Source organism: Peromyscus californicus, unplaced genomic scaffold (genome assembly GCF_007827085.1).
Source record: "Peromyscus californicus insignis strain IS unplaced genomic scaffold, ASM782708v3 Scaffold_9__1_contigs__length_137607984, whole genome shotgun sequence".
Taxonomy (NCBI): Eukaryota; Metazoa; Chordata; class Mammalia; order Rodentia; family Cricetidae; genus Peromyscus; species Peromyscus californicus.
Window position 1 is genome coordinate 25604431 of NW_026294617.1, and position 13987 is coordinate 25618417.

Sequence of the window (13987 nt, forward strand, 5' to 3'; positions counted from 1 at the left end):
AGAGTAGATCAATTCGGGCTTTCTCTCGACCATTGCCAGTAGTCTATTGTGGAGGTATCTTTGTGGATTTCTGGGGACCTCTCTAGCACTTTGCTTCTTCCTATTCCCATAGGGTCTTCATTTATCATGGTGTTGAAAATGCTATTTTTGTATTCAAGTAACTGCAAATAGGAAACCAGAGGGGAGCCCCAGGCCAGGACAAATACTGGCCACCCCTCCCCCACAGAACAAGGGGAGAAGGTAGTCCTACACCCTTTTCCCATCAAAATGGGTCCCCTTTTCACTCAGCTGAGGCATCCAAGGGGTAGCAGAGCCCCATCTTCCCTGGCGTGGGGTGGTTGGTAACCTAGGCTTGATTTTTATATACACACGAAATCATTAGGTTCGTGAAGAGTTGCCATGAATGCCATGTAAAAGTGATGCTTGACACACAAAGCTCTCTGCAGGTGTAGTAGCCTGTGTACACTGAGATGACCAAGCTAACTCAGAGTCCTTTCGTGCTTCCTGCTGTGAATAGGGATGCTAATTTCAACCTTATAAAGAAGCAACTTATTTTCTGATGTTCTTTTGAAGAAACCACTTGAAGTATAAGTGTCTAAATGTCTGTAAATATTATCAGACTCATTTTAAAGAACCATTTCTTCTTTAAAGAAACATGAGGATATTCCTATAAAAATTCAATTGTATTAAATTAGCAGTATTTTTCTAGATTAATGAATTAATACCTTGTACTTTTTGAAGAAAGGTGTACTGGGTAAATTGTTTTCAGAAGTTGCAGAGGTTTATCTTTGTTTGGAGTGTAAATAATGTTTTAAAATATCTATAAAAATTCCATATTTTTGTTTATTATGGTGGGGTGTCCGAGAAAAAACATTTGATTGTCATTGAAAGAAACATACATTCCATTTTGTAAAATACATACTGAGCTATAGGCAGAATATTAAAAATAAGTCAGTCTCCAAATTTAATTAAAAGAAACTAATGAAAAACTGGTTTTTGGCTTTGTTTGTTTTCTCAGAAAGACTAGCACAGTGTTCCACCAAGCACAAAGGGGACCATACTCTGATTTCCCTTTTGGAAAATCTAGTCTGTAATGCATAGTTTTTGATGCATACACATTTGTTATAGTATTTTTATAAATATTCTAATTTAATACTTTATTTCATAAGATATTTTCATAGTATTTCTATATGGGATACTCATAGGACTGTTGTGTGTTTGTTAAAAACTTTGTGCAAATAAATTCAAGGCATTGTTAACAGATGTTAATGAACCATCACTAGTTTTTGTCATAACACACTTTATTAATATGAGTATGTTAATATTAGAGATAGACAACACAGCAGCAGTAAGTCATGTAGACAGCAAGTGTGAAACAACTGTATGTTTATTATTGTCAGCTCATGGGTCCTCCATCTAGAGGGATCTCTGGTATGAGGAGATCTGTGGTATGTCAGGGTATTCAGTTCTTCATGTAAAACTGTATGAGTATGATGATTTGTGATGATACTACAGTGATGGACAATGAGACACCTCTGTTCTTAAAGATGTTGTGTTCTTTTCAAAGCAATAAAATTTAGTTTAAAAATACACACTAAGCAAATTGAATTGTGAAATTTCCAAGCAATAAATTCAGGAGTTTTCATAGGCTGTAATTTTACTTGAATTGGAAGCTATCTTATTGATTATAAAATAAATTCCTCCGCTGAGAATAACCTGTTAGGTGAGAAAATGAGGCCCAGGTTCCCTTTCAATCCCTCTCTTTAAATTATATATGGTGCGTATGATAGCAGACCTGGGAGAACCTTGGTAGTGAAGGCCGGGTCTAGGTAGAGGTTGGATGAATGAGAGGCTAACATAGTGTTTTTCTCTTAGAAATGATCCTTTGTACACTTTCAGTATTGTATATTTCTGCTTCATGCAACTATATTTTACAGTCTTATCTTTTAAAATATCAATGGATTTATGTTTTAGTTTTTCTAAATATTGAGTGTAAATGATGCTTTAAGTGTTATGCATATAAAATAGTCAATTCAAGTTAAACACTTGAACTCTCTCTATATTTCTTACATTCATATTCTAGAGAAATGCTTCAGGGGTTCATTTCAAAGAATTTCTTCTCCAAAAGACGGAGACTTCACATATGTGTGATATTAATGCTGCCTTCAAAGAAACACCTATTTCCCATATCCCGCATCATCATTTATTGCTGTCAGGCCACAATAAAGGTCATAGGACTTGGTAAAAGGATAAAACACACCTTAAAAGGAGATCAAGTCAACCTTACAAATTAAATGTAAACTCAACTTCATACTGACTAGAAAAGTTATCATTGGTTACAAAAATAATATTTTATATTGAGAAAAGACTGGTTTTTAAATAGACCTTAAGCCCATTTCATTGTCACATACATATGACCTCAAATCAATTTGTATTATTCTGTGTGGTGATAGCAATACGCAATATATAAAATATAAAATATGAATGTGTGCAGATGGGAAGTCACGAGAGACATTAGGTAGTTACCCTCTATTAGCATTTGAACACTTCTGTCCCTCATTTTCAGACATAGGGTTAAATACAGGGAAAAAAGTCTTTAGAAAAATTACAAAAAAGATTCCTCATAAGTAGTTCAAAAATAAGACAAGAAAGTTAAAAGAACTGATTATTCAACTGGACAAATCTCTAATAGAAATGTACCTTTAAACTGTCTTTAAGTTTATGATATGCTCTTACAGAGAGAACAGAGGGCAGGTGTTTGAGACTCCCACAGGGGGTAATGGGCTCAGACTCTCACAGGCTAGATTTGCTTTATGTGTGAAAAGTGTCCTGACTGTGAGGCTCATTAAACATTTCAATGAGCTCTGAGTAGGTGACTGATCTCACTTTCCAGAAAATTTTCAGTGCAGTGGGGTCTCAATCGTTAGAGATATATGAAGGATGCCTTTTTTTTTTTTTTTTTTTTGCTACAGAAATAGATTAAACTGCTTCACAGTAGTATAATTTATTTTTTAGGGTTCTTTCGTTTGTACTGTGATAAAGCATAAGATTCATTTATGTTTCTAGCTATACAAGTGTTAAAATGCAAGCATTTGACTCATAAATGATTATTTTAGTATATAAAATACTTAGCTTCTGTGAGGCAATTATACAGCACAAGGACTCTGTCGGTCATGATAGTTTTACAATTACATAATAACATGCATATGACAGTCATTCTTCTTAAACCATTACTTAATCAGTTTAATAAACACTTTAATTAATCTAAGTGTTTTAATTTTCTCCACAATTTAAATTTATGCTTTGCAAACTATGAAAGGTAATAGAGTTATAGAGCATAAAGAAAAATACTGTTGCACAATTCATTAAAAACCACTTGCTAAATCATAATAGTAGATATTTGAATATTTATTCTCCAGAATAGTTTTTCATCTCTACTTCAGATGTCAAAATATGTGTGAAAAGTGTAACGTTTCTGTGACTCACTAAGAAAAGTAAAAAATGCAGTTAAAGGATGTAAAAGAAGCACAAATAGTTCCTCAAAACTTTGATCACAGCAAAAAGAAAGCTTTTATCCAATGTCAGGCAACTGATTCAATGCATATTTTAATGTATAGTTTTTTATAATACACTTGAGAAATGAAAAGCTAGAGGAGAAATTCCCCAAAGAGGCTTTGATCACTTTGTGTACGTACAGAAGACGTCAGAAAGCTAAGAACATCAACGTATGTGATGAATTCTTCCCACCCTGAAATAACACCCACAAAGATAGTTATAATAATTTCAACATTGGTAGGGAGACTGTCGCTCGCACTGGCTATGGAATGCCACTGTTTTTCTTAAAATACCATTTTCCTAAAGCATGTCATAATCAGCACAATTGCCATTAAATTATGACCACACAAGGTAAATTCATCTCTTAAACGTGTACAAATAAAATGAGTGTAGCTACATCTTTGAGAACAGTCAACAGGATTTCTTCTTTGCCCTCCCCACTCTGATTATGCTTGGAAGGTTTGTATGTTTCAATCAATGAGTGTGTAAGATGAGCTAAAAGTAACAAAAAGGAAATATACAGACAACAGCTGAAGCAGAGAGATGATTTTCAATGTAGAGAACATATGAGCAACTCAAAGAAGCCATTAAAACATATCTGTTGGTCTTAGTTTTTTATTTACAGTTTTAAAAATCATACTTGCTAACCCCATAACTGTGGACCATATGCACAATACATTTATATTGTATTCTGAACATAAATTATCTATTCCAGTAACTTTCTTACCAGTGATAATTTAACCTAATAATAAATGATAGTAAACTAATAAAAGCATTTACCCATGCTCTCACTTCTGCAGTAATGTAAGAAGCACCTTTTCCTCAAATGGATTGTTTAAATGTTGAGATTAACAGTACCATCGAGTTACTTACTGAACTCCTTTTGTCTTTAAACTCCAGGAATAAAATATTTAGAGAGAGAGAGCTGCAGTGGAAATCATTTTATTTTGAGAAACTTAATAACAATTTTGAAGTCAGAATATTTTTCTGGTATAGGTGGGAAAGTAAAAGATTTTGCCAGAGTTCTGGATAATATGTCTAGTTGGGACAAACAGTGACTTTCGTCACTGCAGTGATTTCCCCAAATTCATTGTGTAAATTGAATTTCTCAGCTGTAGAAGTCTAACCTGCTAAATGATTTTCAGTTCTGATTGTTATAAAGAAACTTATTGCTTATGATCCCATATATCACAAAACAGAATATTTAAGTCACGAATAGCACAATTGGATTTAAATCTATTGAAAGGGTCAGTTCTATTTGCTTAGAGAGTACTCTTTATGACATAAGACTACACATGTAACAATAGTCACTTCATGGTCCAATGTTACATGTACTACATTGTATCACGAGATACAGGAAATCACTGCATCTTCATATTAAACATATTAGTTTTGGCAAACTCCAGCTTTGACATTATGCAGTATATACATATCCTCACTTTGGATCTAATTTCTGTCCACAGGACTGTCTGGTATTTACAGTTCCAGCTGGCATATGTGTTTACTGGTGAAAGGTGCAAACTACTTTACTGATCAGAAACTAAGTTTTTGAAGAAGAATATGTATAAGAATCAGGGCAAAAGAACTGGAAAAATAGATCATCTATTAGGAAGTAGGAGAAATATCAGAGAAGAACTAAACTGATCAACATATTTAAACTATGTTTAAAAGAAAAAGTTTCAGCAGACTAAAATAATTCCATTACATTACTAAATGTAATTGTTATTTTCTAATGATATATATATTATATGATGATATATATAACAATATATGAATATATATGCTTGTTTTGATTTCAATTTTAACATTTGGCATAGCTTTATATTTTTTCCAGATTAGATGCTGAATTAAATACTATAATTTCTGTTCTGATTTTTTCAAAGTCAGGTACTCTGAAAGTTATGTATAAAGGAGAAGAAATATCTTTTAACACTACTACTAAGTAAAATATGTGACATCATAAATCTATACAACTAAATGTAGGCACTGTTCTTTTTAACATCTGTTTTATAGGACTGGAAACATGAGATAACATATTTTCCTTCACTTTTTCTATTAGCATTCCTATAAGAAAAACTGATTCTTATTAAGGACAAAGCAGGTTAAAAATCATATATCACAGAAGGATTTTAAATAATTATATCCATACAGCTATTATGTAATGTTAAAAATGAGATAGAATAAAACTGCAGATTGTGAATCATATTTGAAGTTTTGAACAGCATAAATATTTTCCTACAGCTCTGGATCAAAATATGCATAATTTTAAAGTTTATGGAAGTAAATTAATTTACAAAATTATTCATAGATGTTTTTGAAAGACTAGTTCTAGCAATACAACATTTATACATTTATTTTTTAACTCTGATTTATATATACACAAACAATGAAGCAGGAATTGTTCTACAGATAATCAAAAATTAATCTTTGTATAATTTGTGATTGCTATGTTAAATATGTAGTTCCCATCCACAGTGGACTTCTAAAATGTCAAAACTGTAAACTTCACAATGCCAAACCACTGAACCGCAGTGACTACCAGAGACTGGAATGCTGCCTGCCACAGCTGTTTGACGCGCCATGGGTCCAACACAGTGTTACCCCGAGTTTCCTCTTGTTTGATTTCATATGCAGTATTGTGCAGTTCTGAACTCCAAACATCAACCACTTTTTCTTAGAGTATTTTTCTTTCTTTTTCACAGCGCGGAAAAGGATATGCTAGTCAATTCTGCAGCTTACCTGAAGCAGTATGATTTGCACAGAGTCGACCAACAAAAGCATCAACTTTTCAACTTCATTGTCTTGGCCATCCAGTTAGTTGTGTGTAGCTGAGTGTTAGATTTCCAGCGGAGTCATCGTGGCCACGTGTAGGACCTAATTGCTCTCAGCAGGCCTGAGAAATGAGTTGAAATGTGCAGACTGTAGAAACTCCATAGGCAACGGGCGTTGCCTCTCCGATCAGTGTGTGCCTGTTTACAGCACTATCTATCCTTCTCTCTCCAAATGTCACTGAGCCCTTTAGATGTTTATATTTACCATGAGAAGCCAGTCATCAAGATAAAAGAAATTTGTGCATTACAAATGCAACATCACTGTTTTAAACTTGACTGTTTTATATTATTTTTGTGTGACCAAGTGTTCCCCAAACTATCCCAACTTTACAAGAGAGATGTGACTATGTTCTTTTCATCCGTGGGGTATTAAAAAAATGTTGTATTCTAAAGACCCACAAAAATATCAAAGACATTCTGTAGTTTATACACCGTGTTGCAAAGTGTTTACTGTACTATTTCAAAGCTTCTAAATAAATATAGAATATATATTATATTATATAATTTTCCTAAGATGTGGTACAAATTAGTTGGTTTTTAAATGGATTCATACAGCCCTCACCATACAATAAAATAAAAGGTTATTCAGGGTCCCTAAGATTAACTGAGAAAAAAAATCAATAGTTTGTCCTAATTTTCATACCTTACTCAACCTTGCATTTTTCTTTCTTTAAAAGAAAGTGAAGTTCTAAGCTGCAAAATTTTGTCAAGAACTCATTGTGAATTTTCAATGCCAAAGATGTAGCTGTTAATATTGTCAGGCGGAGCACAGAAGATGTAGTTTCAAAACATCAAGCAGTCTACATGATTCCGATTCTATTTCCATGGCTTTGAATTTAGCATCATTTAAAGCTTTTATAAAGAAACTATAAATTCTCTTGTATTTGTTGTTAGGAAAAAATCTGGGTGTCTGTACATTTTGTGGTGTAAAATATGTAACTGAAGATTACTATTTTAAGACGTTCTCATCATATAATTCACATAGAATTTTATTTTACATAGTTTTACATAGTTTTGTGACTCTTAAGTAAACATGAATAAAAATCTTTAACTCTATATATGAATATATAGAGGTATATAAATATAAATATCAGAGCTGGTACGTATTAACAATAAAATATAAAAAACTCTCTAAATTTAAAATAAATAAATAAATTTGGAGATAGAAACATGATACATTACTGTTTCAATATTATGTGTGAAATTTTAAAGCTTAAATGTAGTCAGTGTTTTATTAATGAGAATATTCTTCGTTGGTCAGCCTTGAAAAATTAATTATGTCTTTTACCTTTATGTCAACAAAGTTAATTATTAAATTCAGAAAGACGCATTTTCCTTTAGTTCACATATTTTTTTCTGCTGTTGTCTGTTGCTTGTTGAAACAGGGGAGGGATAAGAATTAGCGTGTGAGACATTCATCCAAGTAAATCATGGAATGAATTTAACTGCCCTCTAAAAATGATATAAGAATGATATCAAGGTATTTTCTCAGCCCAAATTATAGGCCCAGTTTGAAATGCGAACCTTTATCTTCATCTGGTTATATACTCACTGGTAGTTTGAGCTGCACTATGATAGCAAATAGACTAAAACTTAACACTTAACAAATGAGTTCCATCTAATTTTATGTGATTTAAAATGAAATTTTCATTAAGATTTATCATTAAAATGCATTCATGCAGTCAATGGCCCTTCCTATATTTGTTTGGAGTGATAGCCAGTGTCCTTCTTTTGAAGCTGTCAAAATACATAATAATCTGTAATATTACCAATTAGCTTATAGCAACATAATGTAAACATATTCCTGTCTCTGGGGGACCATTTGAAAAAGAAACCAGTTATTCATGTGTGATACAAAAGCACATACACTCACTGGGTGCAGTAGCAGTCTTTTATCAAACATATGGCATGCTACATGATAGACTATTTCAGTATGAAAAATGTTATATATAATTTAACTGGAAAAGGGTTGTTTAAGTCAAGAAAATGGCTTTCATGTTGAATCACTTAGCATTAATTAAAACCATTTTTGTTTCAGTTCACAATCATGGGTTAAGATCCACATTCATCATTTTATGCTCACTTCGCATATAATGGTTGTACTAATTCACTTGACTTAAAATGTTTTTTAAACTCTTTTATGTCATATGTGATATTCCTTAAACATCTTTTTCTGACATATAGTTGTTAGCTATTTTTATATATTAGAGCAAATCTCTAGAGTAAATTGTATTACAGTCTTTAAATTGTGTCATCATTCTACCAAAACACACATAATTTGAAGAGCCAAATTATTTAAACACACAATATTAAATGCCAGTATCATTTTTCAATTATTACATGGAGGATAAATCAGAAGCTACAATGGAGACATAATTTCAGTAAGTTGGCTAAAATATTATGTTTCAATGATATATTATGAAAAAAGGACTGTGAACCAAGAAAGTAATGAAATATTGTAAGTAGCTTCAAACCGACCAAGGAGAGTTAGTGTAGATTTTCTATTGAATCTGATCACTTTAACTTCGACTCTGCCATTATTGTGTACAAAGGAAACAATATGATTAGACAGTATTACATCCATAAGACACTTCCTATAACAAAATGGAGTTTACTCCTTAGTCTCCTTAGTTTTAGAGCAGTAAAACTCAATAATTTTCCTGTGGAAAGAGTGTCGTATGGTTTCAATGGTATGTCAAATGACAATTTTTAGGAATATTTCATCCACATGTAAGATTATGATTTTAATCTGTGAGCATAATTTTGTAAAATCACCTTAAGTCAAGTATATAAATATTGCATCATAATTAATTCAAAGATATAATAATGTCAATGAAATACACGTGTCACCGTTTTTAGGTAATATGTATATTTAATTTTAGGAAAATATTTAATGCAATGCCTTTATCAAACATTGTGTACTAGAAATTATGTAGGAGATATAAATATTTTCATTATTCATTCTCTTTCGTTTCTTAGTTGTGCTATAACTTGTCCTCGGACACTTTGAAATGTTGAAATTCAATTGCTTTTCCATGAAGTGGAAGAAAAATATCCCCTGCAGTTCTTGACATAGGCTGTCACAAGTAGGCATTGATATTACTGTAGAATCTTGTGAAGTTGTGTATGGACTTCAGTTGATCAAACTGAGTGTGATAAATGTTTGCCAAGATAAATAAGGTATTTATGGTATTGAAAGATACTGACATTGTTTTTTGTCTTTGCGTTTAGTTTTACCCCTCATATATCCATGTGTGGTATAAATACCCATAGAACTCACAAATACTTTAATATTAGAATACTCAGTGTTTTTGCTGGAGTCATATATTTTTTCATACTGCAACTTTTTTTGTGTTCTTAATCTTTTTTTAAGTCTAATTTTGTAGTGGTAAAGGCTTTGCATTAACATCCTTCTTATGTTCCCTTTTTAACAAGGAAAACCAGAAAATTGCTAAATCCAATATTTTTTACATCCTGAAGTAGTAAAGTTATTTTGTATATTGTTAGTACTTCAAGAAATATCCCTCTGAGAAGTCAGACAAAACCCTTATACAGTAATCTGTGAAACTGTTCAGTAGAAAAATTTTTCTGCAAACACTTGGCTTAGGTTTTAGATTTTAGCATTCTGACAGAATGCTGGTAGCTGTGTGCCGCCAGAGTATAGCAGGCAATAATATGACTTTGATTCTAATACTTTTAGTGTGCATGCATGTATTTCTAATCACTGTTATTTTTTAAGTATTTGTAAAATTAGAAAAAAAAATATTTCTTGAAAACTCGTCAGATGCTTAGTTTGAAGTTTTTCTCTCCAGATGTTTTTGAGGAGTGTGAAAATACTGCAGTCTGGATGCAGAAAATATTACATTTTCACATGCAACTTAAAAATTTCTGGTAGATAGAACTCGCACTTCCCAAACATCCGTATGTTCTTGAGCTGAATGACACGGAGCTTCAGCTCCACAGATGTACCTGAGACAATTATCTGTGAGTGAAAACAGGGTATTATAACAGATGAGTTTCAGTCTTAATTACAGTGTTGTTACTATGAATGCTATAACCATACATAAGTAAAATGCGTGTAAATGTAATATATTATTTTATACTGCTGTATACAGACAAAAATAAATAAAACTAGGATACATATCACACCATCTTTCCATGCATGGATCTTCCACTGACGTCATTGGGAGCTTGGAATAAAACCATCAGCGGCAAAACGTGACCCTACATATAAAATGATTGATGCTGATTTAGTAATTTTAGTCTTAATATCAAAGGTCTAAGGGACATCTGCTCAAAATTGTGTCTCACTTGTAACAGCATATGCTAGACTTTGAAGAATTTTGTCATATTTACAGATTGAGAGTATGCATTCAATTCCACGTGAATCTCAGTATTACCCCCACAGATCTTTTAGATCTACATTTTTCTGATTAGTGCTAGGTTATTTTAACTTAAAACTTTTGAAATAATATTGTGTTCACGAAGATTAACATATAAATTGTACATAAAATATGAGTGCCTTTAAGCAATAAAATAAGCACCTTGTTTAAAATGTGAGAAACCCATCACTTCATAAAGTTCATGGAAACACAAGAAAAACTTCATGTCTGTATCCTTTTCAGACAAGAAAGTATGAGTCACAGTAGGAGCACATTTTATATAGTATTAGAATAATATAAATTAACCATAGAAACTTAGCTCCCAAAGAGCTAAAGGTTAAAACAATGGGCTTCTTAGTCTCATAAGTGATTTGTGCTTCTTTAGTTCAAACTGCACACAATCAACAGAAAAGGTTCATATTATCAGGCGGCAAGTAAAGGGCTAGGTGTTTATTTTGCTTTCAAGTTCTGTATCCTAGAAAGAATGAATTGGAATGATGATTCTTTATGAAATGTTATCAGTAATAATTATGGGTTGCCCATGACCCTCCTTGCATCGACTTTCATCCTTTGTGAAGACTATCTCATTAATTTTCCAATTAAGTCAAGAAAATATATTTTAGAGGTAAAATTTGTTTTTTACTGACCTTGTCTGGCCATCACAAGTCATAAGCTTCTATTATTACTCTCTCTTTCAGGAAAACTCTAATTTGCTTAAGAACCAAACAAATTACAAGAAAATGTAGAATGATGAAATGATGAAAATTATGTGATCAAAATAATCAGTGGATCCTGAGTATAAATAGTAACATGAAAATATATAAAAAATAATTACAGCAAGAAAATATAACTAGAACAGTATCAAAGCACATCATTCATGTTGAAGTAAATAGTTCATTTTGAAAATTTTCAGATGTATGTGTGAAACAGAGCATAGTGTGAAATGCCATTCTTGCTATGAATCATCCCTTCAAATGTTTACCACACACTGAACCATATGATCTCTATTTCAAATTTAAACTGTTTCATGCAGTAGAAAGTGAGAGAAGATATTCTGATAAGTTGCTTCACATCTTATAGTATCTCTACTCTTTGTACAATATGGATAAGTATTATTAATGGTAGGAATTTTTCTCAGAATTAAGTGAGCTCCTTCATAGGAAATCCATAGCACAATGCTAACCTGTAGATAGCTTGTTACTGTTATCATGTTTTATTATTATTATTTTAATCACTTTTTCACCATCATCAATTTTAAACACTATAGAACAGAGTCTACAAGTGGAAAACATCCCAGCCTAATGGAGAGTTGTAGATATGCAAGAATAATTTCAAAACTTCAAGGTGAGTCTAGACTTCTTTGGGTGTCCACTCATTAGCTCTGCCTCTCCATTAACTAGGAGAACACAGACCAAGAAATAAATTCACCTCTACCTGAGGGCCAGTCCTTCTTCAGCTCTCTCATCAACTCTAAAATAATGATTTATTCCTACAATTAAAACATGTAGAAATTGTATTGTATCAGAGCTACTCTCTCAATGCCAATGGCCTTTCTGGATATTTATTGGTAACACTGCACATTTGATGGGATCTTTCTCACATATGAGTATCACCTTTGCTTGTCTTTTATTCACTTTGAAAATTACTTAAGGCGGTTTTAGTGTACCTGCTCAATGCAATTGGCCTGTTTAATAGTTCTAATTTAAGGCCTTTGCAGGTAGGCAGTCCTTAGTCTGGTAAAAGCCTGCTTCCTTGGTATTGTCCTTTGATGTTTAAAAGATTTCTAGAATTCTCTTATTCTTTTGAATTTAGTAAATTCCTTTACACTTCCAGTTAAAAGAAAACAGTCCATATTAATCAGTAATCAAATTGATGCCTCTAAAGGAGCATTTCCATTTTAAAAGGATTTTTTTTAAATCATGTAGAAATTTAAGTTTGACCATCATTTGGATGATGATAAGTATTTTGTCCCTTTATTTTCCTTTGATGATTATTGGAAAATTCTCTAACCAGTCTCTCTGGTGACAAAGGATACTGCATTAACATGGAAGCCACCTTATCTGAATGAGAATCCTTATTTTTTCCTTTCCCTTCCCTTATTGTAAGTAACTGTTCTATTAACATGGAAGACAGGACAACAGACACAGATGTTCACATGGGAACAAAAGTATGCTTCATTCTAAAAAGAGCGCATGGGGTTATGGAAGCCGGAAAGTAAGCTGAATCCTAAAATGAGTGGAAGTTCTCTCATTTTTAAAGTTTTATTTTTGTTTTATTTATGTGTATGCATGTGTATTCTGTCTAAATGTATGCCATGTATTTTCAGGTGACTGAGAAGGCCAGAAGAGGGCTTCAGATCCCTTGGAACTGTAGTTACAGGCAGTAGTGATTTTACCACGTGGATGATAGCAACCGAATTTAAATAGCAAGAATTCTTAACCTCTAAGCCATCTTTCCAGCCCAATGAAAGATTTCTTGTCCTTATTTTTTAATGTAATTAATAATGCAGTAAATAGTCAATTTTCAATTTCTCCATCAATCTACTTCTGTTAAAATCTATTTGGGGGCATGGATGGAGGAGGATTTTAGTAAGTAGTCTTTAGAACATCAAATTACCAAGATATTTAAATGTTTTTCATTATCATTAAGATGGCTTAGGGGTTTCAACACCATGAAATACTGATGATTTCTTTAGACATTATTTGAGAACTACCATCATTTATAAAAGGATTTACAAGGACCATAGGAAGATAATAGACATTTCAACATACCAAGTGAGTTTAAATCTGAAAGGGGTGTATGTGTGTGTGTGTGTGTGTGTGTGTGTGTGTGTGTGTGTGTGTGTGTGAATGTGTGTGTAAGAGATAGACAGAGACAGAGAAAAAGAAGAACAGAAATAAATAAAAAAATATAAAGTTAATAAAAATAGATATTGAGTGGATGATTTTAGTTCAAATCTAGCAAAGAATGTTAAAGGATGTGGTATGCCTCAGTAAAACATTTTTAAAGAACAGACATATACAGTATTTTAAAATGTAGTAAGAGTAAATGATCTCATCAGAATGTCTTCATAGATCCTCACCTTTCATTTGTTTGACATGGGTTTATAAACTCACAAAAGTGTGTACAGAGTTGGAAGTGTAGTGTAGTTGCAAAGCACTTGTCTAGAAAGAGGGAGGCTCATGGCCAAATTCCCAATATCTCAGTGAAGAAGTTTGC

General features: G+C 32.4%; 1 protein-coding gene across 2 annotated transcripts in view; it reads left to right on the top strand.

The window, feature by feature from the left end:
- Positions 1-13987, top strand: part of Pcdh10 (protocadherin 10) — a 62905-nt gene that overhangs the window by 34625 nt on the left and 14293 nt on the right. The window contains exon 5 of one of the 2 annotated variants that reach the window (XM_052732096.1): positions 6258-10534. The exons of the other annotated variant lie outside the window; for it this stretch is intronic. Within the exon in view, the coding sequence (XP_052588056.1) occupies positions 6258-6277 (20 nt within the window). The 3' untranslated portion in view covers positions 6278-10534. Of the gene's footprint in view, positions 1-6257; positions 10535-13987 lie in introns of those variants that run through there. 2 annotated transcript variants of the gene reach the window in all.